Consider the following 26112-nt stretch of genomic DNA (forward strand, 5'->3'; position numbering starts at 1 on the left):
ACAAAAGTGATTAAACTTCAAAAATACTTCATTGGATGTAAAGTGCTTTGGGATGTTCTGAGGTCATTTTAGTGATGTTGGTGGACAGATAAATGTTGACCAGGACACCTCTGCTCTTCTTCAAAATAGTGCCAAGGGATCTTTTATGTCCACCTAAGAGGGCAGACAGGGCCTCAGTTTCACATCTCATCCAAAAGAATGCACCTCCAACAGTGCAGCACTCCCTCAGTACCGCATTGATGTGACAGTGTAAATTACATACTGAAGACTCTGAAGTGGGACTTGAACCTACAATGTTCCGATTCAGAGATGAGAGTGCTACCACTGAGCCAAGGCTGACACCGAAGGGAGAAATAACCCATGCCAAAAATATTTGGCTGGGGTGGGGGGGAAACATTCCCCTCACCCCCATTAGTTGTATCCATGTTTTAGAGCTGCAGAAGGAGGTTAAATTTTAAAGAATAAATGGGTCTCCTTACAGGTAAGAGACAAGATAGTGAGAGAAGAAGCTAAAAGTGGCATGTCCTCTGTGGTATTGGAGGAGAAGGAATTGCACCTACCTTTGTGAGATTACTAATGAAATGGTCATTAAAAAGTGAAGTCATTGAATATTCATAAGGCAACGAGACTAGATGGAATGCATCCAGGAATACTTAATGAAATGAGGGCAGAGTAGGATGAGCTGTGGTGGAAACTTTCTGTAGTACATTAAATACATGAGGTAATTCTAAAAAATTAGAAAAGTATTCCAATTTTTAAAGGGCCAGTAATATAATCCTGGGAATTATCAGTCCATTATCTTGAAATCCGTAACAGGAAATAAATTTGAGACTTATATCAAGGAATGAAGAAAATATAATTTTAAGAAAATGTAAGTCTTTCTTTCTTCAATTAAGAAAATATAACAAGAGTCAAGGCAATAATCCCAAGTCAACATAAGCTTATCAAAGGCAGGTCACTGTCTTAACAAATTTAATGGAATTTTTAGAGGATGTAATTGAATTGGATGTGTATAATGTTATGGATATTTGATGTCTTGATTCTCAGAATGCATTTGTTAAGTCTGTCACAAGAGATTTGTGGTTAAAATGAGTGGAGTATGTAAATCTGATAAATTGGGTAAATAACAGGAAACAAAGCATAGTGATGGCTATTCTAATTGAGCAGTTATGACCACAGACTACTGTAGGAACCAGTTCTAGAATCTTCCATGTTTACAAAACATTTTAATGAATGTATTAAAAGTAGAATGTCTAGTTCTGTGATGAAGGATTTTATGAATACAAAATAGTGGCAAGCATGCCTGAGATTTTCCTGATATCTGCTCCCAGTGGGCGAGGCTCCCTACAGGGGGTGCGCATTTGTAAAAACGACCCTCATAAGTGAATCCATCCAATGCAAAGATACATTCAGTGATCTCCCAGCAATGAGCCACGCTCAAAAAGTTGGAAAATTGAGGTAATGGTGTTATAGCCTTATTTCTGAGCCTCACTCCCTTCAAATGTGGCCTCCTCCTGGCATTGAACAAGTTTTGGGAACAGCGTGCTTAACTGGCCCCCAGCCATAGGAGGTGCATAGCCTAGTGAGACCTGTACAATGAGAAAACTCAAGGTAATCCATGCATAAGAATCTTTAGGAAAAGAAAAAGTCATTGATGAGCTGAAACATATAAGATCCTGAGGGGACTAGAAGGGGTAGATGCTGAGGGGATGTTTCCCCTTGTGGCAGAGACTAGAACTAGGGGCCACAGTTTAAAAATAAGGGGTCTCCCGTTTAAGACGGAGATGAGGAGAAATTTTTTCTCTCAGAGGGTCGTGAGTCTGTGGAACTCCCTTCCCCAGAGAGTGGTGGAGGCAGGGTCATTGAATATTGTTAAGATGTGGAGATGCCGGTGATGGACTGGGGTTGACAATTGTAAACAATTTTACAACACCAAGTTATAGTCCAGCAATTTTATTTGAAATTCACAAGCTTTCGGAGGCTTCCTCCTTCCTCAGGTGAACGTGGAAACGTGGGTCTGTATCCTGAATGTATCATTTCCACGTTCACCTGAGGAAGGAGGAAGCCTCCGAAAGCTTGTGAATTTCAAATAAAATTGCTGGACTATAATTTGGTGTTGTAAAATTGTTTACGAATATTGTTAAGGCTGAGTTAGATAGATTCCTGATTAACAAGGGAGTCAAAGGTTATAGTAGGTAGATGGGAAAGTAGGGTTGAGGTCACAATCAGATCAGCCATGATCTTATCAAATGGCAGAGCAGGCTCGAGGGGCCGAATGGCCTACTCCTGCTCTTAATTCGTAAAAGCTGCCACTTTTTCATAGATCTTAACCCCACTAACCCACCTATGTACCATATCCCTCAGTCTCTTCTGTATCCTGAATGTATCTAGTTATCTCTGGACCTTTCCCAATAACTTATTCCACTGCTCCATTACCTTTGGGTGAAATATTTTGCCTGGCTCTCATTCTTACTCCTAACTTCCTAATTTTTAACTTGTGTCCATGGTTTTTGAATCCTTCACTTTAGTGAACAATTTGCCTGGACCAACTTTCTCAGTCCCCTTCATGATCTTGAAAACTTCAATCAAGACACCTTAAAGTTTCTTTTCTAAAGAAAACAAACCATGCTTCCTTAACCTTTCTTCTTAACTTAAATTCCTGATACCCAGAACCATCTTTGTTCTTCCCAATTCTCCTTGAAGGTAGAATAATCTTCTTATGATTTGGTTAATAAAACTATATACAGTACTCCATGTGGGGTCTAACCAGTGCCATAAAGCAACAATACAATCTCTTTCAATAAGTACTCTACCTCTCAGTCAGCAGAGCCCGATACCTAGTCTGCCTTTTTGCTGTAGTCAATCACTGTGCTGATGATTTTACCCTGTTAACCACTTGGTCATTTTCTTGATCAGGATCCTCAAAAGAAGCAAAGACAAGATACAGATTCACCTCGTAAAAAAGCAAAACTGTAACACAAGTGTTCTCAGATTTCAGATATTTCGATATGATTTGGAGTGGAAAGAAAGAGAGAGAGAAAAGAAAGATAGAAAAGAAAGAGAGAGAGAAAAAGAGAGCAAAAGAAAGAAAGAACTTGTATTTATATAGTGTCCTTCGCATCCTCAGGTCATCCCTAAGTGCTTCACAGACAATGAATTATTTTTGAAATGTAGTCACTGTTGTTTTGTAAGGCAAACTGCAGTGGTCTCCAGGGGTCCTGCTTACATTCATAAACTTCTTGAGTTTCACTCCCTCAGTGTAGGATGCTATCTGAAGCCCTTGAATATGTAACAACCTTGTAACACGTCCCATACCCCTCTGTTATCCACGCTTCAGTACTGGATTTCAGCGAAAGTATGTTATTCGTAAGGGCTGCAGCTATTTTTAATTTGAAGTCAAATCAACAACTGAAATTGCCTCCTAATTGAACCCTTGGGCTGTTGCTCGGTCCAGGAAAACCCCAGTATCCCTGGGCTGATTGGACTTGTTTGTATTCGGCTCACACACTGTGACACTCAAATAAATAATATGACAGTAATAAAGCTTCTCTAACTTAAGGAACAGTGTTAGTGCTGAAATACTGTACGCCTCGATTATCAAATTCTCATTGTGGTTTTCAAATCTCTCCATGGTTCTCCCCTCCCTATCTCTGTAACCTCCTCCAGCCCAACAACCCTCCGAGATCTCTGCGCTCCTCCAATTCTGGCCTCTTGCGCATCACCTATTTTCAGCATTCCACCATTGGCGGCCGTGCCTTAAGCTGCCTAGGCCTTAAGCTCTGGAATTCCCTCCATAAACCTCTCCGTCTCTCTACCTCTCTCTCCTCCTTTAAGACGCTCCTTAAAACCGACCTCTTTGACCAAGCTTTTGGTCACCTGTCCTAATATCTCCTTATGTGATTCGGTGTCAAATTTTGTTTGATAATCATTCCTGTGAAACGACTTTGGACATTTTATTACGTTAAAGGCGCTATATAAATGCAAGTAGTAGTAGTAGTAGTAGTAGTAGTAGTAGTAGTAGTAGTTGTTGTTGTTGTTGTTGTTGTAGTACCCTGAACTGCTACCTTCATCGAAAGCCCAATAGACTCACACAGGGATAGTAGAGCCGTCCAGACCAGGAACTTCCCGTGCTCAGTTACTGTTCTATGCTGAGTTAGCCAATTTCAACTGAGGCAAAATCATCCAGAGTCCCAGCTTCTGATCAGTGTCCAGTGACTACTGTAGTGACCCTGATGCAGTATCAGGCCTCCATATGGGGCAATGCCTGGGCAACAGCAACCAAAATGTTATTAGATTCAACTTAATCAGCCAGAGCAAAGTTGCTGAAAACTTAATGCTAGTACCAGTCTTCAAGAGGACTAGTTTTGTATAACAGGCAGAAGACTTGAATCAGGTCAATTGAGCAGCCTCACCAGGAGAGAACATTACCAACACAGAAGCGAAATGTAATATTGAACTGAAAAGCAGAGAAGTTATGTTAAACTTGTATAGAACCTTGGTTAGACAACACTCGGAGTATTGTGCACAGTTCTGGTCTTTATTATAAAAAGGATATAGAGGAACTGGAGAAGGTGCAAAAAAGATTCACAAGGATGATACCAGAAACGAGAGGATATACTTATCAGGAAAGACGGAACAGACTGGGGCTCTTTTTTCCAGGAAAGAGAAGGCTGAGGAGTGACTTGATAGAGGTTTTTAAGATTATGAAAGGGTTTGATAGGGTAGATGTAGAGAAAATGTTTCCATTCGTGGGGGAATCCAAAACTAGAGGTCATAAATAGATCGTCACTAATAAATCCAATAGGGAATTCAGGAGAAACTTTTTTACCCAAAGAATGGTTAGAATGAGGAACTTGCTACCACAAGGAGTAGTTGAGACAAATAGCACAGATGCATTTAATGGGAAGCTAGATAAGCACATGAGGGAGAAAGGAATAGAAGGATATGCTGATAAGGTTGGATGAAGAGGTGTGGGAGGAGGCTCGTGTGGAGCATAAACGTCGGCATGAACCAGTTGGGCTGAATGGCCTGTTTCTGTGCTGTAGACTCTATGTAACTCTCGGTAATCTTTGAAACCATTCCAATGCAAAAAGAAGCTGTGTACATCCCAGAGTTGAAAGAAGGGCACAAGGTAAAGCAAATGGATTATGTGTAAAGACAAATCAGATTCAAGCAAAGTTATCTTTAAAGATAAAAGAAAGTTGTTTTCAGGAGAACAGGGAAAGATATCAAGCTCAGCTGAAGGCAACGAAAGCTGCTGTTGGAGTATCCAATAGGCAAATCCAAAAGGAGAAGAAGATAGTGGATAATTTTGGTAGTAATAGCAAAATCTTTTTTTTTAGCAATGTTAGGAGTCAGAGAACCATTAAGGGCTGTATAAGGGCCATTGAAGGATTCCTCAGGGCAGATTCAGGTGGAGATGCAGGATACAGCAGAAGATTTAAACAGTTACTTTGCATCAGTCTTCACTCCAGAAAATGATGCTAAGTTACCAACAATGCATTGTACAGTTGATTGTAAAATGTCAAAGAGGACGTGGATCTAGTCCTGCAGAGAATAAGGGGTCTCAAAACTGATCGGGCATCTGGACATGTCGGCCTTCACCTGTTCTCTGCGAGCCCCATGATCATATATTTAACAGCTCATTGGGATCTGGGATTGTCCCATGGAGTGGAGGGAGGCCCATGTGGTGCCGATATTCAAAAAAGGGCAATGAGTCAGAACAGGGAAATTACAGGCCCATTAGCTTGACTTAGGTTATAGGCAAGTGACTAGAAGGGGTCATTTGAGATATTCTATATGACCACCTGGACAGAGAAGGGGTTGATAGAGACTTTCAACATGGCTTCTGGAAAAGAAGGTGCTGTCTCACCAACCTGGTTGAATTTTCTGAGGAAGCTACGAGGTTGGAGTTATAAATTGGATAACCAGGTAATGAAGGATAGAATACTAGAGCCTGGTCTTCAGTTGCTTCTAAGCCTTTATTCACAGAGCTCAACATTACACCCACCACACACCATGGATCAGCTCTCATATGAATGGATACAAGAGAGTCCCCAATTGATATGCAGCACCTAAATACAGTTAACACTAGTTGAAATAAATCACATGGATACAATTAACAGTTGTTGGATTTAGGTAGCTTGGTTTGGCATTGTATACCTGGATTTTCAAAAAGCTTTTGAGAAGGTGCTACAATAATAGGCTACTTATTAAGATATAGTCCTGTAGGGGAGAGATTGATGGAGGTTATGGTGCTCAGTGACTGTATGGGACAGGCTCGGTGGACCAATTGGTCTTTTCCTGGCTGCCATTTTCCGTATGTTTGTATGACTACTTGATGGAGGTGTGATTGTCTGGAAATCAGGTGGGGCCAGGATCAGGATCGGCTGGATTGTCCAAATAGCCTACTGACCCCCTTTGCCATAGCTCACACATGAATAATGGCCACTTGGGTGAGGTACGGATGGTGAGGTTGACCCACACCTGTGGAACTGTATCCAAGCAGAGTGTCAGTACCTCAGGAGAGGAGGGGAGAAAACTGGTGAGAAAAAAGTGAACTAAAAAAGCAAATTACTAAGATAAACTCATAAAGAACAACAACTTGCATTTACATAGTGCCTTTAACATTGTGAGATGTCCCAAGACACTTCACAGGAACATAATCAGACAGAAATGGACACTGAGCCAAAGAAGGAGACATTCGGACAGGTGACCAAAAGCTTGGTCAAAGAGGCAGGTTCTAAGGAGCATCTTAAAGGAGGAGAGGTTTAGGGAGGGAATTCCAGAGCTTAAGGCCTAGGCAGCTGAAGGCACGGCTGCCAATGCTGGTGCAAAGGAGGTGGGGATGCGCAAGAGGCCAGAGATGGAGGAACACAGAGTTCTCGGAGGGAATCACTATCCAGTAATCCCTATTTTAAAAGTGTGCGGAGATCAGGATTGGATTCAGCTGTGATCGTCTGCCGACACTCACTTTCCAGAATCACACACCAAGAATAGCCTTGTGAGTACTGGAAGGTAGTGCCTCTTAGGGAGACACGTCCCAGTATGAGTTAGCATCTTTAGGGGAGGGAAGAAAATACGGAGTAATTTCTCAATGCAGTGTAAGTGAGACCAAGTGATTCTGCTTTTGAGGTTTGGTTTTGTATTTATTTTCTACTTTTATAAAGGATCCTGTGATTATAAAGTGCCTGTATTGAGCTGGTGGATTTTTGCCTCCTGGACTGAGTATTGATTGTGACATAATTTCCTGTGCACTGTAGCTTTTATTGTGTTGTCTGCTTCTCTGTGTTTTGGTTTTGTGGGCTTTTTTCCAGCTTTTTGCTTTGCAATTTTTGCATTTATGTTTTGTATTTTCAGGCTACTACAGTTACTGAAAAGACAAAATTTGTCATTTCAGTTTATTTGTAATAACCAAAAAATATTAGAAATGTAAAACTCCATAGTGGTGAACTTAGTGAAACTATTGCCATCTATTTTGAGAAACTCATTGATTACTGAATATTAATTACGTAGTAACTCTAAATTTGAGCTTGGTGCTACCTACAGCCTCTGGTTATGTCTCTTAAATCTCCACCTACTTTAGAACTTGATTTTATTTAAGCAAGATGTATTCTTTCTCCTGCAATTTCTCCTCCCCTTCCCTCTCCTCTCCTCTCTTCACCTCTCTGCCCCTCCCGTCCCACCCTCTCCCCTCTCCTCTCCTGGCTCGCACTGGGTACAGATCTGTTGGCAGCTGCCACCATCATGTACTTTGTCTAAGTGCCCATTCTTCATTTGTGAACTTAGACAGTGAGGGGGTAGATAGTCCTCTTCAGTGCGGGGGCATAAGTGCTTGGAGGGGCAGAAGCCCCCACTGTACAATTGGGCACAAGCTGCTTGTGCGTTTCCGTCCATTCATTTTATTCTCTCTTTCTGTTTGTCAATTAAGCCATTGCAAATAGTTTTATCTAAATCATCTGCCTTAAGTTGATACTTTTTCCTCTCATAATTTTCCCCTTGTTTTTGGCGTCGTCAAGGAGACGGGATCCTAGTGCTGGGAAATGTGAACTGTTTTTTCCATTTTGAGCACCTAATGTAAGTGTGAAGCCCCCCCAGGACAGGTAGACCAGGGTTACATAAACTTGAGCTCGTCCAAAACTCTGCCGCCCGTATATTAACTTGCACCAAGTCCCGTTCACCCATCACCCCTGTGCTCGCTGACCTACACTGGCTCCTGGTCCGGTAACGCCTCGATTTTTAATATTTTCATCCTTGTTTTCAAATCCCTCCAAGGCCTCGTCCCTCCCTATCTCTGTGACCTCCAACAGCCCTACAACCCTCTGAGATTTCTGCGCTCCTCCAAATCTGGCCTCTTGTGCATCTCCGATATTATTCGCTGCACCATTGGCGGCCGTGCCTTCAGCTGCCTAGGCCCTAAGCTCTGGAATTCCCTCCCTAAACCTCTCCTCTTTACCTCCCTCTCCTCCTTTAAGACGCTCCTTAAAACCTACCTGTGACCTTGGTCACCTGTCCTAATCTCTCCTTATGTGGGTCTGTGTCAAATTTTGTTTGATAACGCTCCTGTGAAGTGCCTTGGGATATTTTACTATGTTAAAGGCGCTATATAAATGCAAGTTGATATTGATCTGCAGAGTAAAGCTCCCGCTACTCTGTCTTAGACTGTGCCTTTGCTCCAATGTCAGTAAAGCACCTTCTACTTCACCATTCTCCACAACAGCCAACCCAAGTAAAACGGACAACTTAGTGCCAGTTTTATGCCCTGGTCCCCTGACCACCAGGTAAGTATTGGCTAAAGTCCATTTAGGCTGAGATTCCCATCTCATCACTGTGCTGGATTCAAATGCAGATCTCAGATGTGACTAGATTGCTTGTAATCAGTTCTGCCATTCATATAATGTTATTTTTCTTAAATTCCCAGTCATGTGAAAAATATACAAATAAATGTTCATGTAAAGAGAATATACATACAATACCCAGGATACTCAATACACATCTATGATATATCTCGTTCATCTTAGTTAAATGCATATTTTAAGGGGAACCATTCCGCGCCTAATTTCTAACAAAGCTACATGTGCAAAGTAATTGAAATCCTGTGCAAGTCTCCAATGTGGGCAAAATGCATCAGAGTTTTAAACGTGACCTTTCATCTCAGCCGGAAATCCGTTTCATGTTAGTTGAAAGCGCCTAATGTATTTGGAGCTTGCATTTTATTTATCGTGTATATGTAATTGAATATATATTTATATATTTATTTCAGAAGCCTGTGGTTTTGGATTTTGCCTGTAGTGCTTTTTTAAAATGAGCCGGGCACTGTGACCTTTGCAATGCACAGAACGTCAGCACAAGGATGGGAGGAGATTGTATTGAATTTGCGGAAGTGTTAGCGGGTGTGGCTTAAAACACACACACACACAAGCTGATCTATTTTATGAAGATTTTTTTGTGTGTGTGTTGTTGCAGAATGCTCGATTGTGGGGAGAGCAGATTGAAGGAAGAAACAGCGGCCCTAGAAAAAGCAGTCTTAATTGCTGCAAAGTGGGAGATGGATGGATGAAAGGGGGAGCGAGCGAGGGATCCAAGGTGGGAGAGTAGCAACTGGCCGTGAAGGCGGATAAATAGTTAATGCAATAATAATTGAGCTGCAAAAAAACACACACACACACACACACACCCAACGTGCACCGGTCCTGAAATGATGAATCCGCAGGCTGCGTCCGATTTTGTTCTGCTGCATGTTATTGCTCCGGATTTTGAGGAGAGGTCGGAGTCCGGGTCCGGGTCCGGGACCGGGTCTGGAGCCGGAGCCGGGGTCGGGGTGAAGGCGAAGTCGCTGCCCTTTGATGTGAGCCGCCGCCCGGCCGGATTGTTACAAGATGCCAGCTGCAAATTGCAACATTTCGACTTCCCCGGAACAAAAGGATCTCGGCCGCAGCTGATGGTCTTCCGCAACCTGGTGCGTGCCGAGGACGGGCTGGGTCCGGGGCCGGGGCCGGGGCCGGGGGCCGAGAGGGAGGAAGGTACCCGGGGAGGGAACGGCGGCGAGGGATGTCGACCGTGCCGGGGCTTCGATCTCCTCGCTGCCGCCGCCTCCTCCTCCAGCTCCTCCACCACCACCACCGGCGGCCTCGGAGGAGGGGTTGAAGGTCTCGATCCGTGCCGGGCTCGTGTCACCTACCCCCGGGTGAAGCTGGCACCGTCTCCCCCCAGCTCCCCGGGCTTGTGCCCGCGGCACCGGGGCGGCTGCTGCTGCTGTTACCCGTCGCCGGGCTCGGGGAGCGGCGCGGCCGCCGACCGGCTGCCCGACACCGGATGGGGCGAGGGCAGAGTCTTCGAGCTGGCCCGCGACTTCGGCGACTTCACGGTGGGATCGGGGCGAGGAGGAGGCGGCGGAAAGTGGTCCGAGGAGCCGGGCTGCGAGTGCTCGGGGCTGGGCGCCTCCAACAGCCCCCACCGACTGGCCGAGGACCCGACGGAAACCAGCGACGCGGTGTTGGTGTTGGAGGGGATCGAGCCCGGAGATGCCGGGCTGGAGAGCCTGGACATCAACGGTTGCTTAGATACTTGTGAGGAGGACACGGGCAGTCCATCCAGGGCCAGCCCCGACTCTCAGATCAACATCTTTTGTAACAACTTGTCAGAACTGAAAGCCCAGGGGATGAGTGGAGACTGTCAGATGTACAGAGACCAGCGGGCATTAGCCTCGGACCTTGACCCTCAGGGCAACAGCAACAAGGGGAGAGAAAGGAGGCTTTGGACCGAAGGAAGTGGCACTCAATGTGACCTCAGTAATGTTGCTCTAGACACTGATTCCTCCTTCGAATTGAGCAGCTCTCCCCAGCAGAAAGAAGACAGTGACACATCGGACCTGCCCAAAGTGCGAGTTGGCAGATGTGCCAGTTCCCCCAGCACTGGTTCTTTGGCCTCCTTGAGGGACGGCGATGACAAGCTGTCATGGCGCCTTCCTGGCAAGTCCCGAAAGAGTTCACTGAAAAACCGCCTCAGTAAACTCTTTAGAACTAAAAGCTGCAACGGGTCAAGTAATCCTGGAGCTAAACGACATTCCATGGACTTGGAAACATCGTCTGGATGCCTAGTGGAGATGTCGAAATTGCAAGAGGGTTATGACATGAGAAGGTATCAATCCTCATTTATGTTTTTCTGTTAAGTGTTCTCTGAGGAGGGGGGGGGGCTTATTTTAAAAGAAAGACTTTAATTTATAATGTTACACCAGCTAAACCAGAACACACTGTTGTATAATGTGGGATTTTAGTAAAGTGTACTAATGGGTGTGTGAAATTCTGATACTGTGTTCAGGTGAAAATCATCCAGCAGTACAATTATGGATTTTAGCCTTTCCAAACTTGGGTTGGATGGATGGAGAGAGCCCTTTGAGCTGTATAACTCCAGACTGAAGTATCAGTGGTTACAGGTTTATCACTGGCTGTGGTGTTGGTGGTGGGAGCAATTTGAGGTCACACACTAAAAGTATAAAAAAATGAAGGTAGCACACAACATCAAAGTGTATTGTCTTAACGTCCAATTTTTCCTACAGTACCATTGTAGCAATGCCCTAAAAAGGCCCAGTGGTACACCAGTGTTGTAATAATGGCTGTTGGTGTTGTGTGCTGTACCCTCACCAAACAAGCCTGTTTCCCAGTTCATGAGCAGGAATGCCACAGAACTGTATGCAGATTTCAGGCTTAATTCAGTTGCCTTTATGTACTAGCCCAAGCTCGCATTACAGCATCCCAGTTGTCATAGTAGAACTGTTAATGTTCATTTTTGAGGGGTAGGGGTGAAAGAGATTCTCATAAGTTAAATGGGTCTGCTCTTAGTCTTCTCAACATCTTTCCCATCCTATTTTATTCGTAGTGCAAGAAAAAATATAACTTGAGGCACCCGCCCCCTGCCAGTTTCTCCTGAAAACTGTGACTCATGCTGAGGCATTGTTTTGTTCTCTGGACGTGGGCGACATTGGCAAGGCAGCAATAATCACCCATCCCAAGTTAAGAGTCAACCACATGGTGTGGGACTGGAGTCAGACATAGACCAGAATAGCAGAGATGACTGGTTCCCTTTCCTGAAGGACATTAGTGAACACTTACATTGAGTCTACAGCACAGAAACAGGCCATTCAGCCCAACTGGTCTATGCTGGCATTTATGCTCCACACGAGCCTCCTTCCTCCCTACTTCATCTAACCCTGTCAGCATATCCTTCTACTCCTTTCTCCCTCGTGTGCTTATCTAGCTTCCCCTTAAACGTGTCTATGCTATTTGCCTCAAATGTTGGGTTTTTACAGCAGCTTCCATGCTCATTTCTTCCAGTGGCTGCTCGCAAAGGTGCGGGTTCATGGAATTCAATTTCATAACTTCCCGTGGTGGGATTTATTAAATTCAATTTCACAAAAAGCAAATGGAAATATAAAATTAGAAAAGGTGGTATCAGTAAAAGTGACCATGAAGCTGTTGTAAAAATCCAGCTGCTTCACCAATGTTATTTAGGGAAGGAATCCTGCGGTCCCTTACCTGGTCAGGCCTATATGTGACTCCAGTCCCACACCAATGTGGTTGACCTCTGAAGTGACCTAGCGAGCCATTTGATTGTATCAAACCTCTTCAAAGACCACCACCATCTCAGGGCAACTAGGGATGGGTAATAAATGCCGGCCTTGCTAGTGACGCCCACGTCCCGAGAATTAATTTTTTAAAAAAGCTGCCATGGTGGGATTTGAACTCAGTCACTGGGTTGCTCGTCCAGTACTGTAACCATTAGAATACCGTACTCAGTGGTTTGATTCTGTGGATGACAGCAGCCTTCAATCCCTATTGAACTGGCTTTACTTTTATGTGTGAACGTGCATGGTGAGTGTCGACCTGCTATTTGATCGTTGAATAAGTGGACAAATTGCAGTCGAGCCCAATCGTGTCCGTACTTGCAGGCTTCACACTTCCACTTCACAGCCGGGGCCACTGGCTGACTTTCCCGTTCCTTGGTCTGGGGATCCTCAGACCAATTGTAGCACCCAATTCTGCCGCCATTCCTGAAAGGAATCAACTTCATCGACAGGAATCGAAGCTACAGCTCTCCTAATCTGTAATGTAACTATTGTCATATTTTGTTCCTTTAGAAGGTAATACTGTATGGTGTGATGTACTGTTGATACAACAGTCGTATAACACGCGGAAAGATCACAGATGTGTTATATTTGGTCAGTCCATGAGTTGTATTACACTGGTCGTCATGGAACATCTGTTTATATACTGCAAAAGAGTTGAGAAATGTCTGCGACTCCATTGTATGGGACTTTTAAATTAATACTAGTGACTGTCCCATGGTCGTACTTGCAGTAAATCAGAGGATGCACTACTTTTTAAGGACAAGAATGTTACACCATGTTAACATAATGCTGCTAAAGTGTAGTTGTGTATCCCTTTAAGGCTACAAAATGAAATTGCTCTGCACTCTTAAAGTGAAAGATTGGGTCAGTTACAGGTCAAGCTGTAGATCGGAATCTTGGCTTTGTATGTGGCAAAATCTATTAAAGAAGCCATTGATATTCTGGCTTCATTATTAAGTGTGATACAGAAACTTGTATTAGACAGTGTGTGACGTCTGGAACGATGACCTATATTTTTAATATATTACCAGTACCGATGCTCACAGTGAGTCAGATGATACGCTGTTTTAAAATAATTGGGGTTTTATTGACTAAGTGTGATGAGAAAAGCATTACAGGAAGTACATGTGACAATTACAGGAAGGAGCTTGAACACGGAGGTTGGGAAAGACAGAGTGAGCCTCTAATGGAGTGAGGGGTTTCAACTGGGAATTTGGTGTGTGTGGGTATTAGATGCAGAGGGGGAAGGAGGTGCTAAGTGATTCAAACCAAGGGACTATAAATGAATCTATCAACTTTTAAAACTTAAATGAAAATATACATAAAATTTTAAAATAAGACTTAGACTGAGCGGAGCATAAAGGGAGCTGCCTGAGGGATCAAAAATCAAGAAAAAGTCAACAAAGAGCACTGAGGGTAAGTCAGTAAGTATTTAGTTCATTGGTTAATGTTTTTAGTGGTTAGTGTCTTTATTGGTTGGCGTTTCAGTGTTAGATAAATGGTAAATTGCCTCAAAGCTGAAGAGACAGTTTAAATAACCGTTAGCTAACATGGCAGGACAGCTGGGGCCCATCACATGCACATCCTGTGCCATGTGGGAACTCCAGAGCACTTTGTGTGCCTTCGAAAACCACATGTGCAGGAAGTGCCGCCAACTGCTCGAGCTCGAGCTCAGGGTTTCTGAGCTTGAGGGGCGGCTGGTGTCACTACAGTGCCCACGGGAAGCTGAGAGTTTCGTGGCAAGCACGTTTCAGGAGGTGGTCACCCCGCAGCTACAGAGAGCTCAGGCAGAGAGGGAGTGGGTGACCACCAAACAGATTAGGAGGAACAGGCAGGCAGGCAGGGCAGGAGTTCCCTGGCACTCACAAACCAGTACTCAGTGTTGAATACCAGTGAGGGTGTTGACCCCAGGAGGAGTGCAGTCAGGAGCAAATCCATGGCATCGTGGGAGACTTGGCTGCACAAGGGGGCACAAGAAAGGCAGTTGTATTAGGGATTCGATAGTTGGGGGGCTAGGCAGGCATTTCTGCAACCCCTGACACGTGTTGCCTCCCTGGTGCGAGGGTAAAGGACATCACTGAGAGGATTCAGAACATTTTGAGGGGGGAAGGGGAACAGCCAGAAGTCATGGTCCATGTGGGAACCAATGACATAGGTAGGAAAAGGGTCGAGGTCCTGCTGTCAGAGTTTCAGGCGAAAGGGAGGAAGTTAAAAGTGGCAAGTAACATTCGTGCCAGGCAATGACCATCTGCAACAAGAGAGAGTCTAACCACCTCCACTTGACATTCAAAACCCCACTATCAACATCCTGGGGGTCACCATTAACCAGAAACTTAACTGGACCAGCCACATAAACACTGTGGCTACAAGAGCAAGCCAGAGGCTGGGTATTCTGTGACGAGTGACTCCCCTCCTGACTCCCCAAAGCCTCTCCACCACCTACAAGGCACAAGTCAGGAGTGTGATGGAATACTCTCCACTTGCCTGGATGAGTGTAGCTCCAACACTCAAGAAGCTCAACATCATCCAGGACAAAGCAGCCCGCTTGATTGGCACCCCATCCACCATCGTAAACATTCACTCCCTCCACCACTGGCGCACCGTGGCTGCAATGTTTACCATTGACAAGTTGCACTGCAGCAACACACCAAGGCCTCTTCGACAGCACCTCCCAAACCCGCGACCTCTACCACCTAGAAGGACAAGGGCAGCAGGCGCATGGGAACAACAACACCGACATGTTCCCCTCCAAGTCACACACCATCCTGACTTGGAACTATGTCGCCGTTCCTTCGTCATCGCTGGGTCAAAATCCTGGAACTCCCTACCTAACAGCACTGTGGGAGAACCTTCACCACACGGACTGCAGCAGTTCAAGAAGGCGACTCACCACCACCTTCTCAAGGGCAATTAGGGATGGGCAATAAATGCCGGCCTCGCCAGTGATGCCCACATCCCATGAATGAATTTTAAAAAAAGCAGGATTTCAAAGTAATCTCTGAACTACTCCCAGTGCTATGCGCTAGTGAGTATAGGAATAGTAGGATAAGACAAGTTTATGTGTGGCTGCAGCAATAGTGCAGGAGAGAGGGCTTCAGATTCCTGGAGCTTTGGGACCAGTTCTGGGGCTGGCAGGAGGGATCTTTTTAAGATGGACGGGTTGCATCTCAACAGAGCTGGGACCAATGCCCTCGCAGGGAAGTTAACTAATGCTGTGGGGGAGGGTTTAAACTAATTTGGCAGGGGGTTGGGCACCAGGATGAAACATTGGAGAGGAGAAACAAGGTGTACAGAGGACTGGGAGGGACAAGTAGCACTAGAGTAGAGAATAGTTCAGAAATATGGATCAGACAGGGGGCAAATGTGAGGCAGTCTAAGATGAGTTTGGAGTGCATGTGTGTAAATGCACGTGACGTGGTAAATAAGGTTGGTGAGCTGCAGGCACAAGTCGCCACATGGGGCTATGATATAGAGGCAATAACAGAGACCTGGCTCAAAGAAGGGGAGGATTGGATACTTAATATTCCTGCTGTAAGGTATTCAGGAAAGATAGGGAAGGAAAGAAAGGAGGTTGGTGGCGGTGGGGGGGGTGCTGGTGGTGGTGTTAGTATTGATCAAATAAACTATTATAGCACTAGAAAGTGTTGATGTAGTTGAGGGGTCAAAGACAGAATCTATGGTTAGAATTAAGGAACAATAGAGGAGCTATTACACTACTGGGTGTGTACTATAGGCCACCAAATAGTGGGAAGGAGATAGAGGAGAACATTTGCAGGCAAAGTATAGAAAGATGCAAGAGCTATAGAGTAATGATGATGATGTGGGACTTCAATTATCCCAATATAGACTGAGGCAGTAATAGTGTAAAGAGAGGGAGGGATTCCTGAAATGTGTTCGAGAACTTTCTTGATCATTGTGTTTCCAGCCCAACCAGAAAGGAAGCAGTGCTGGATCTAGTTCTGGGGAATGTAGTTGGGCAAGTGGAGCATGTTTCAGTGGGAGCATTTGGGGAACAGTGATCATAATATCATCAGGTTTAGAATAGTTATGGAAAAGGACAAGGAACAATCAAATGTGAAAATGCTTAACTGGAAGAGGGCAAATTTAAAAGGGATCTTGCCCAAATGGATTGGAATCAAAAATTGGTAGACAAAACAATATCGACAATTGGAGGCCTTCAAGGAGGAGTTGTTTCGGGTACAGAGTAGACACATCCCTACGAGGGGGAAAGGAAGGGCATCCAAAGCTAGAGCTCCCTGGGTGACTAAAGATAGAGATTAAAGTGAAACAGAAAAAGGAGGCTTATGATGAATGTAAGGTTCATAATACAGTAGAGAACCAAGCTGAATACAGAAAGTACAGAGGAGATCTAAAAAAGGGATTAAGAGGGGCAAAGAGAGAGTATGAGAATAGATTAGGGGCTAACATAAAAGGGAATTCAAAAGTCTTTTATAAACATATAAATAGTAAAAGCGTAGTCAAAGGAAGCGTGGGACAGACTAGGGGCAAAATAGGAGATCTTCTTGTGGAGGCAGAGGGCATGGCTGAGGCACTAAATGAATACTTCACATCTGTCTTCACTAGAGAAGAGGATGCTGCCATTGTAGCAGTAAAGGAGGAGGTAGTAGCGATGTCGGATAGGATAAAAATAGATAAAGAGGAGGTCCTTAAAAGATTGGCAGTACTCAAAGTAGAAAAGTCACCTGGTCGAGATGGGATGCATCCTCGGTTACTGAGGGAAGTAAGGGAAATTGCAGAAGCTCTGGCCACAATCGTCCAATCCTCTTTAGATATGGGGATGGTGCCAGATGACTGGAAGGTTGCAAATGTTACACCCCAGTTCAAAAAAGGGGCGAGGAATAAACCCAGCAATTATAGGCCAGTCAGCCTAGTGTTAGTGGTGGGGAAGCTTTTAGAATCAATAATCTGGGACAAAATTAATTGGCACTTGGAAAACTATGGGCTAATAAATGAAAGTCAGCACAGGATTGTTAAAGGAAAATCAAGTTTGACTAACTTAATTGAGTTCTTTGATGTAGCAGAGAGGGTTGATGAGGGTAGTGTGGTTGATGTTCAAAAGGCATTTGATCAAGTACCACATAATAGATTTGTTAGCAAAATTAATTCCCAAGGGATTAAAGGGGCAGTAGCGGCATGGACACAAAATTGGCTTGGGGACAGAAAGCAGAGAGTAGTGGTGAACGATTGTTTTTCAGACTGGAGGGAAGTATACAGTGGTATTCCTCAGGGGTCAGTATTAGGACCACTGCTGTTTTTGATGAGTATTAATGGCCTGGACTTGGGTATACAGGGTATAATTTCAAAGTTTGCAGATGACACGAAACTCAGAAATGCAGTAAACAATGAGGAGAATAGTAACAGACTTCAGGAGGACATAGACTGGTGAAATGGGCAGACACATGACAGATGAAATTTAATGCAGAGAAGTGTGAAGTGAAGCATTTTGGTAGGAAGAATGAGGAGAGGCAATATAAACTAAATGGTACAATTTTAAAGGGGGTGCAGGAACAGAGAGATCTGGGGGTGTACATACACAAATCTTTGAAGGTGGCAGGACAAGTTGAGAAGGCTGTTGAAAAAGGCATATGGAATCCTGGGCTTTGTTAACAGAGGCATAGAGAACAAAAGCAAGGAAGTTAAGCTAAACCTTTATAAAACACTGGTTAGGCCTCAGCTGGAGTATTGTGTTCATCTTTGGGCACCACACTTTAGGAAGGATGTCAAGGCCTATGGTGCAGAAGAGATTTATTAGCATGGTACCAGGGATGAGGGACTTCAGTTACCTGGAGAGAAGCTGGGGTTGCTCTCTTTCGAACAGAGAAGGTATGGGAAATTTGTTAGAGATGTTCAAGATCATGAAGGGTTTTGATAGAGTAAATAAGGAGAAACTGTTTCCAGTGGTAGAAGGGTCGGTAACCAGAGGTCTCAGATTTAAGGTGATCAGCAAAAGAGCCAGAGGCAACATGAGGAAACATTTTTTTACCCAGCGAATTGTAATGATCTGGAATGCACTGCCTGAAAGGGTGGTGGAAGCAGATTCAATAGTAACTTTCAAAAGGGAATTGGATAAATACTTGAAGGGAAAAAAATTATAGGGTTATGGGGAAAGAGCAGGGCAGTGGGACTAATGATATAGCTCTTTCAAAGAGCCAGCACAGGCATGATGGGCCGAATGACCACCTCCTGTGCTGGACCTTCTATAATACTATGACATGTTATATCCAAGATTTTTAACGCTTTACAAGCCGATGCTTATTTTTAAGAAGGGAAATTTCATAGTCGCTACCTGCTTTCACTGAGGTACGAGCCAGAGGCACAGTCTTGTATTTTTTGTGGGGTGGGGGGGTGGAATTGAGTAGCCGAGGTGTAGGTGCCAAGGCCAGGACTGAAAAGAGTTGAAGAGAACAAAAGATAATCAGTGGTAGTTAGTAACGTCAAGCTTGCATTTTAAAAACCTGTGAGATGAAGGAAGGAGAGAAGTAATGAGGTCGACATTTTGAGATCCTGAGAGAGAACCAGTTAAGAGTAGGAGTTGGTGTGAGCAGTCTTGATTTCAGCACAGTGATGATTCATGGAGGAGTGAGTGGGATGCTGTATTTGGAGTTTGGGAGGAATAAGATGGGCAAGTTTGGCGGAGCATTGATCATAATACTGTCGATACAGATATAAAGTTGAGAGAGATTGCCATGGAGAGGGAGGTGACATTGGTAGGATTCTGTGTGGCTCCACAGTTATAAACTGTCTGAGACACTGTTTAAATCAGTTCAGGATGTTCGGTTGTCTTTAATCCTTTTGAAGAGCTGTCTTGCTGAAACCTGCCCGGCCCTGTCTACTTTGATTCTGTCTTCCTCCCTGCCCATTCTGTTTAACAAAATTCTAATGCGTATTAGCCGTGGGAGGCAGCATCCAGAGTGAGAGCTGAAAGCACGACAATATTCTGACCTGCGTTAACATCATCTACAGAAGGTGATTCTTAGTTAAGGATTTTGAAGATGTTGGTAATGATTTGACGTGTGGGGTGTTTGTAGTGTTGGGACAATGATCATTGTGGTACAGAGATTAAATCAATTAGAAAGAGATGGGTTGGTTGGTGGTTTGGGGGGGTGGTGGGCGGTGGGTGGGTAGGAGGGACGGGACATTCAGGTAATTGGCAAACGAACCAGAGGCGACGAGGAAAAATATTTTTATGCAGCGAGTTGTTATGATCTGGAATGCACGGCCTGAAAGTGTGGTGGAAGCAGATTCAATAGTAACTTTCAAAAGGGAATTGGGTTAAGTGCTTGAAGGGGAATTTTCAGGACTATGGAGAAAGGGTAGGGGGAATGGGACTAATTGGATAACTCTTTCAAAGAGCCGGCACAGGCACGATGGGCCGAATGGCCACTTTCTGTGCTGTATGATTCTCAGCAGCTGCTAAAGGCAGAATTTTGCAATGAGCGTTTCTAATTTGGCAGTGATTTGTTCCTTTGCAAAATAATAAACTCTGGTCCCTGATTCTTCCGGGTCTGTCGGAGGAAATTAATTGGGGAGGAGTCACTTCCGACATTTATTTATTGCACCTTTATTATTATTATTATTTAATCCAGGGTAAAGTTGAGTGAAATGGTGCAGACCTCTCCTATGTAATGACTTAAGTGCACGATCTGGGTCAAACAGAGTTTATCACAGAGTGGATTATATGTAGAGAGCAAGAATTTACAGATTTATACAATCAATGACGGACAGGAAAAGACCCTTTGGTCCATCCAGCCTGTCCCACACAATTTGTGACACCTTGTGTATCACAATATATCCACTCCCCACCCCACACAGGAAATCATGTGATCTCCTGGGAGGGGCGAAAAAGCAGATTTAAAAAAACCCAGGCCAATTTGGGGGATAAAAATCTGGGAAATTCCTCTCCAACCCCCATTAGGCGATTGAAACTAGACCAGGAGATCGCTCTGGCCCTGATAATTCAATGCAGCACCTACTTTTTGTGCAAGGTACCCCAGAGGGCTGTGGAGGCTCAGTCATTGAGTACATTCAAAACAGAGATCGATAGATTTCTTGATATTAACGGCATCAAGGGATATGGGGATGGTGCAGGAAAATGGCGTTGAGGTAGAAGATCAGCCGTGATCTTGTTGAATGGCGGAGCAGGCTCGAGGGGCCGGATGGCCTACTCCTGCCCCCAATTCTCATGTTTTTATGAGATGATCTCCGCCCGAGCCAGAAACAGGTCCGGCTCTCGCTTGAAGGAATTCAGCGAATCGGCGTCCACCGCACGAGCCGACAGCCTGTTCCAGGTCCACTATTCTCTGGGAAAAGAACCACCTCCCGACACGTAACCTAGATCTGGCCTTGTACAACTTAAAATTGTGGCCCCCCTGGTCCTTCGTAACATATTTAATTGGAACAAACTGTTAGCTCGAACACAATCTATTCCCTTCATCATCCTGTAAATCTTGATTGACCAAGGACAGAAGATGTGCAGACAGCTGATTGAAGGGGAATGGTGGAGGGGGGGGGGTGGGGAATACAGTGAGTTCCCGAGCCGTCTTAGTTGTAACGTGGATTCAGATCAGCATGTGCAAACGTTGACCTGTGCTGTAATAACACCGAAAGGTTCTTATGATCACCTGAGCATGGGGAACTGTAATGGTTCATGTTGTCAGCTGAATCCAGCAAGTTTGTTGCTGCCCCAAGAATCCTCCACGTAGTGTTTGTTAATGATACACATGGCGCAGTGTTGTTCACCCTTTCAAACCTTTCTTGGACGAGAGTCACGGTCATGAACTTGTGTCGCCCATTACGAACACCTTTATAGATGCTGGTTTTTCTTTCTTGTTCATCATCACATGACTTGGGGAAAGGTCATATTTTGACATCATGGTAGTTCTTCCTAAGAAACTTCGGTGAAGGGCTGAGGCCCATACTGAAGGGCACTAAAGGAAAGAACTCCCATTTATATTTAGTGCCTTTCACAACCTCAAGACACCCCAAAGCGCTTTGCAGCCAATGAAGTACTTATGAAGTGTAGTCTCTGTTGTAATGTAGGAAACGCAGCAGCCAAAATGTGCACAGCAAGATCCCACAAACAGCTTTGTGACACATGACCAGGTAACCTGTTTTTAAATGATGTTGGTTGAGGGATAAATATTGGCCAGGGCACCTGGAGATCTCCCTGCTCTTCTTTGGAAAAATACCATGGGATCGTTTTACATCTGCTTGAGAGGGCCTCGGTTTAACATCTCATCCGAAAAACTGCTCCTCCGACAGTGCAGCACTCCCTCGGTACCGCACTGAAGTGGTAGCCTAGATTTGTGGTCAAATCTTGAGTGGGGCTTGAACCCACAATTTTCTGACTCAGAGGCAAGAGTGCGACCCACTGAGCCAACGCTGACACGCATTATTTTGCCTTGTCTTTACCCTATTCAAACATGATAAGTGTCCTGCCTTATGGGCCTCAACCCTTTACCCAGGTTTTTCAGTAAAACTTTAATATCGGATCACAGGATTGACTACAGTGTAATCCACCCAGAGATGTAATATACTGATAAGTATACCTGGTTAAGTTGTGTTAGTGTCTGATATGATCCAGTATATAAAAGTTGAATGGGGATAAAGGAACTGATTAATTTGCTAAGATCGATACTTGGAGCTTGTACAGTAGGAGAGAGTGAAACCGGTGAATTGGAAGATTCTGCTGCGGTAAAGTCTGTGTTTATCTCCTTTACGCTCTCTTCAAAGTGAGTTTAGAAAACCAGGCACCAAAAAGAAAAAGCAGCAAATGCTGGAAATACACAGCAGGTCAGTCCACATCTTAACGTTTTGGGGAGTGTACCTGAAACTTCATAACCAGCTCTAATGAAGGGTTCACACCTCAATCTTTGTCCCCGTCATTTCTCTTTACAGACACGGACTGACCCGCTGTCTATTTCCAACAGTTTCTATTTTTGTTCTGAATACGGTGTATTTGATAACGTAGAGCAGAAAGATCCGACTCCAGGGGCCTGGGAATACCGTAGAATCTTACAGCACAGAAGGAGGCCATTTGGCCCATCGTGCCTGTGCCAGTTCTTTGAAAGAGCTATCCGATTAGTCCCACTCCCTTGTTCTTTTCCCCATAGCCCTGCAAATTTTTCCTTTTCAAGTATTTATCCAATTCCCTTTTGAAAGTTGTTATTGAATCTGCTTCCACCGCCCTTTCAGGCAGTGAATTCCAGATCAGAGCAACTCGCTGGGTAAAAAAATTTCTCCTCATCTCCCCTCTGGTTCTTTTGCCAATTATCGTAAATCTGTGTCCTCTGGTTACCCACCCTGCTGCCAGTGGAAACAGTTTCTCCTGATCTACTGTTATCAAAACCCCTCATGATTTTAAACACCTCTGTTAAATCTCCCCTTAACTTTCTCTGCTCTAAGGACAACAATCCCAGCTTCTCCTGTCTCTCTGCGTAACTGAAGTTCCTCATCCCAGGTACCATTCTGGTAAATCTCCTCTGCACCCTCTCTAAGGCCTTGACATCCTTCCTAAAGTGTGGTGCCCAGAATTGGACTCAGTGCTCCATTTGATGTATATTAATGACCTGGACTTGGGTACACAGGGCATAATTTCAAAGTTTGCCGGTGACGAGAAACTCTGAAATGAAGTAAACAGTGTGGAGGATATTAACAGACTTCAGGAGGATGTAGACAGACGTGAATGGGCAGACACATGGCAGATGAAATTTAGCACAGAGTAGTGTGAAGTGATTCATTTTGGCAACAAGAATGAGGAGAGGCAATATAAACTAAATGGTACAATTTTGGAGGGGGTGCAGGAATAGAGAGACCTCGGGGTGTACGTACACAAATCTTTGAAGGTGGCAGGACAAGTTGAAAAGGCTGTTAACATGGCATACGGGCTCCTTGGCTTTATAAATAGAGGCATAGAGTACAAAAGCAAGGAAGCGGCAGACAAGTGCCAGGCAATGACCATCTCCAACAAGAGAGAGTCTAACCACCTCCCCTTGACATTCAACGGCATTACCATCGCCAAATCCCCCACCATCAACATCCTGGGGGTCACCATTGACCAGAAACTTAACTGGACCAGCCATATAAACACTGGCTACAAGAGCAGGTCAGAGGCTGGGTATTCTGCGGCGAGTGGCTCACTTCCTGACTCCCCAGAACCTTTCCACATCTACAAGGTGCAAGTCAGGAGTGTGATGGAATACTCTCCACTTGCCTGGATGAGTGCAGCTCCAACAACACTCAAGAAGCTCGACACCATCCAGGACAAAGCAACCCGCTTGATTGGCACCCCATCCACCACCCTAAACATTCACTCCCTTCACCACCGGCCCACCGTGGCTGCAATGTGTACCATCTACAGGATGCAGCAACTCGCCAAGGCTTCTTCGACAGCACCTCCCAAACCCGCGACCTCTACCACCTAGAAGGACAAGGGCAGCAGGCACACGGGAACAACACCACCTGCACGTTCCCCTCCAAGTCGCACACCATCCCGACTTGGAAATATATCGTTGTTCCTTCATCGTCGCTGAGTCAAAATCCTGGAACTCCCAGCACTGTGGGAGAACCTTCACTACACGGACTGCAGCGGTTCAAGAATGCGGCTCACCACCATCTTCTCGAGGGCAATTAGGGATGGGCAATAAATGCCGGCCTCGCCAGCAACGCCCACATCCCATGAACGAATTTTTAAAAAGTTATGCTGAACCTTTATAAAACACCGGTTAGGCCCCAGCTAGAGTATTCTGGGAACTGCACTTCAGGAAGGATGTCAAGGCCTTAGAGATGGTGCGGAGGTGATTTACTACAATGGTACCAGGGATGAGGGACTTCAGTTACCTGGAGAGATTGGAGAAGCTGGGGTTGTTCTCCTTAGAGCAGAAAAGGTTAAGGGGAGATTTGATCGAGGTGTTCAAAATCATGAACTGTTTTGAATGAGTGAATAAGGAGAAACTGTTTCCACTGGCAGGAGGGTCGGTAAGCAGGGGGACACAGATTTAAGGTAATTGGCAAAAGAACCAGAGGCAACATGAGGAAAAACATTTTTACTCTGCGAGTTGTAATGATCTGGAATGTGCTGCCTGAAAGGGCGGTGGAAGCAGATTCAATAATAACTTTCAGAAGGGAATTGGATAAATACTTGAAGGGGTAAAATTTGAAGGGCTGTGGGGAAAGAGCAGGGGAGTGGGAGTAATTGGATAGCTCTTTCAAAGAGCCGGCACAGGCATGATGGACTGAATGACCTCCTCCTGTGCTGTATCATTCCATGATAGCTGAGGCCTAACCAGTGATTTATAAAGGTTTAGCATAACTTCCTTGCTTAATGTATCTGGGCCAAGTGCCTGTGGGAAACGTGATGCACTGCAGATGACGCAGCGACATTAATGACAGCTACTGCCGTAGCGAGAGCTTGTTTGGAGATTTCAGAAGGAAGTTGTTGAGCTAACTGTAAATATCTGCAGCATATCTCTCTGAATTTGACATTTGAGTTGCTACTGGGATAGGTAAAATTTAATTGGAACAAGTGTATGCCTTGCAGTCCCTGTCTCTGGGGAACTTTATTGACACAATAACTTAGAGTTGGAGTTGAGCAAAGAGTCATCCGAACCTCCGTCACACAGTGTTTTATTTTTATTTTCCAATATTAGCTTTTTATTTTCTCCATCTCAATTTTCTCTATTAACTGTTGCTGGGGTACAGTTCCAGGGAGATGTGCAGTCTCCAATACTTCACCCAACTGGACATTCTTGCTTAGTGAGACTATAATCAGGCTATTCGCCTATAGGGGGCATCCCAGACAAGCCCAATCCTGCTTGCTCCCAATGCCCATTCGTACTTTCCAGCTCAGGGTAACTTCTTTACCCAGCGAGTGCTGAGAACGTGGAACTCACTCCCACAAGGGGTAGTTGAGACGAATAGCATAGATGCATTTAAGGGGAAGCTAGATAGGCACATGAGGGAGAAAGGAATAGAAGGTTATGCTGATAGGATGAGATGAAGTCGGAAGGGAGGAGGCTTGTGTGGAGCATAAGGCATGGACCAGTTGGGCCGAATGGCCTGTTCCTGAGTTGTAAATTCTATGTAAAGATCACAGTTGATGGACCTCAGCACTCAGGGGAGACACATTACAGCACGTCCACTGCCCTTCCAACTGAGATTCACTAACCTGGCACTTTCCTGCTCTATGTGGTTTTAGTGATTCATCACCTTAACCCGAGCCAGAGGCCAAACCTTTTTCTTAAAATATCTGCATTAATCCTTCATCCAATTATTGCAGAGTAACGGGGACTGGAGAATTGGGTCATTTTGTAGAAAGGAAGTGACCTTTACCCCTTCACTGCCCCCTCCACAATTACAGTTGCATCTCGCACAGTCTGCAGAGAATCTTCACGGTGTTACACATCACGTGATGGGGGTCACAGATCGTCGGGGGGGGGTTCAATGATCACCCCGGAGAGGGAGAGGGG

At 44.8% G+C, this 26112-nt stretch overlaps 1 protein-coding gene across 3 annotated transcripts in view; it reads left to right on the plus strand.

Annotated features, from left to right (window-relative positions):
* The first annotated feature begins 9416 nt into the window (after positions 1-9416).
* The window catches only part of socs7 (suppressor of cytokine signaling 7), an 86288-nt gene continuing 69592 nt past the window's right edge, over positions 9417-26112 (plus strand). For all 3 annotated transcript variants that reach the window (XM_067968763.1, XM_067968764.1, XM_067968765.1), the window contains exon 1: positions 9417-11139. In XM_067968763.1, the coding sequence (XP_067824864.1) occupies positions 9698-11139 (1442 nt within the window). In that variant the 5' untranslated portion in view covers positions 9417-9697. The remainder of the gene's footprint in view (positions 11140-26112) is intronic.

Source organism: Heptranchias perlo, chromosome 30, assembly GCF_035084215.1.
Source record: "Heptranchias perlo isolate sHepPer1 chromosome 30, sHepPer1.hap1, whole genome shotgun sequence".
NCBI lineage: Eukaryota > Metazoa > Chordata > Chondrichthyes > Hexanchiformes > Hexanchidae > Heptranchias > Heptranchias perlo.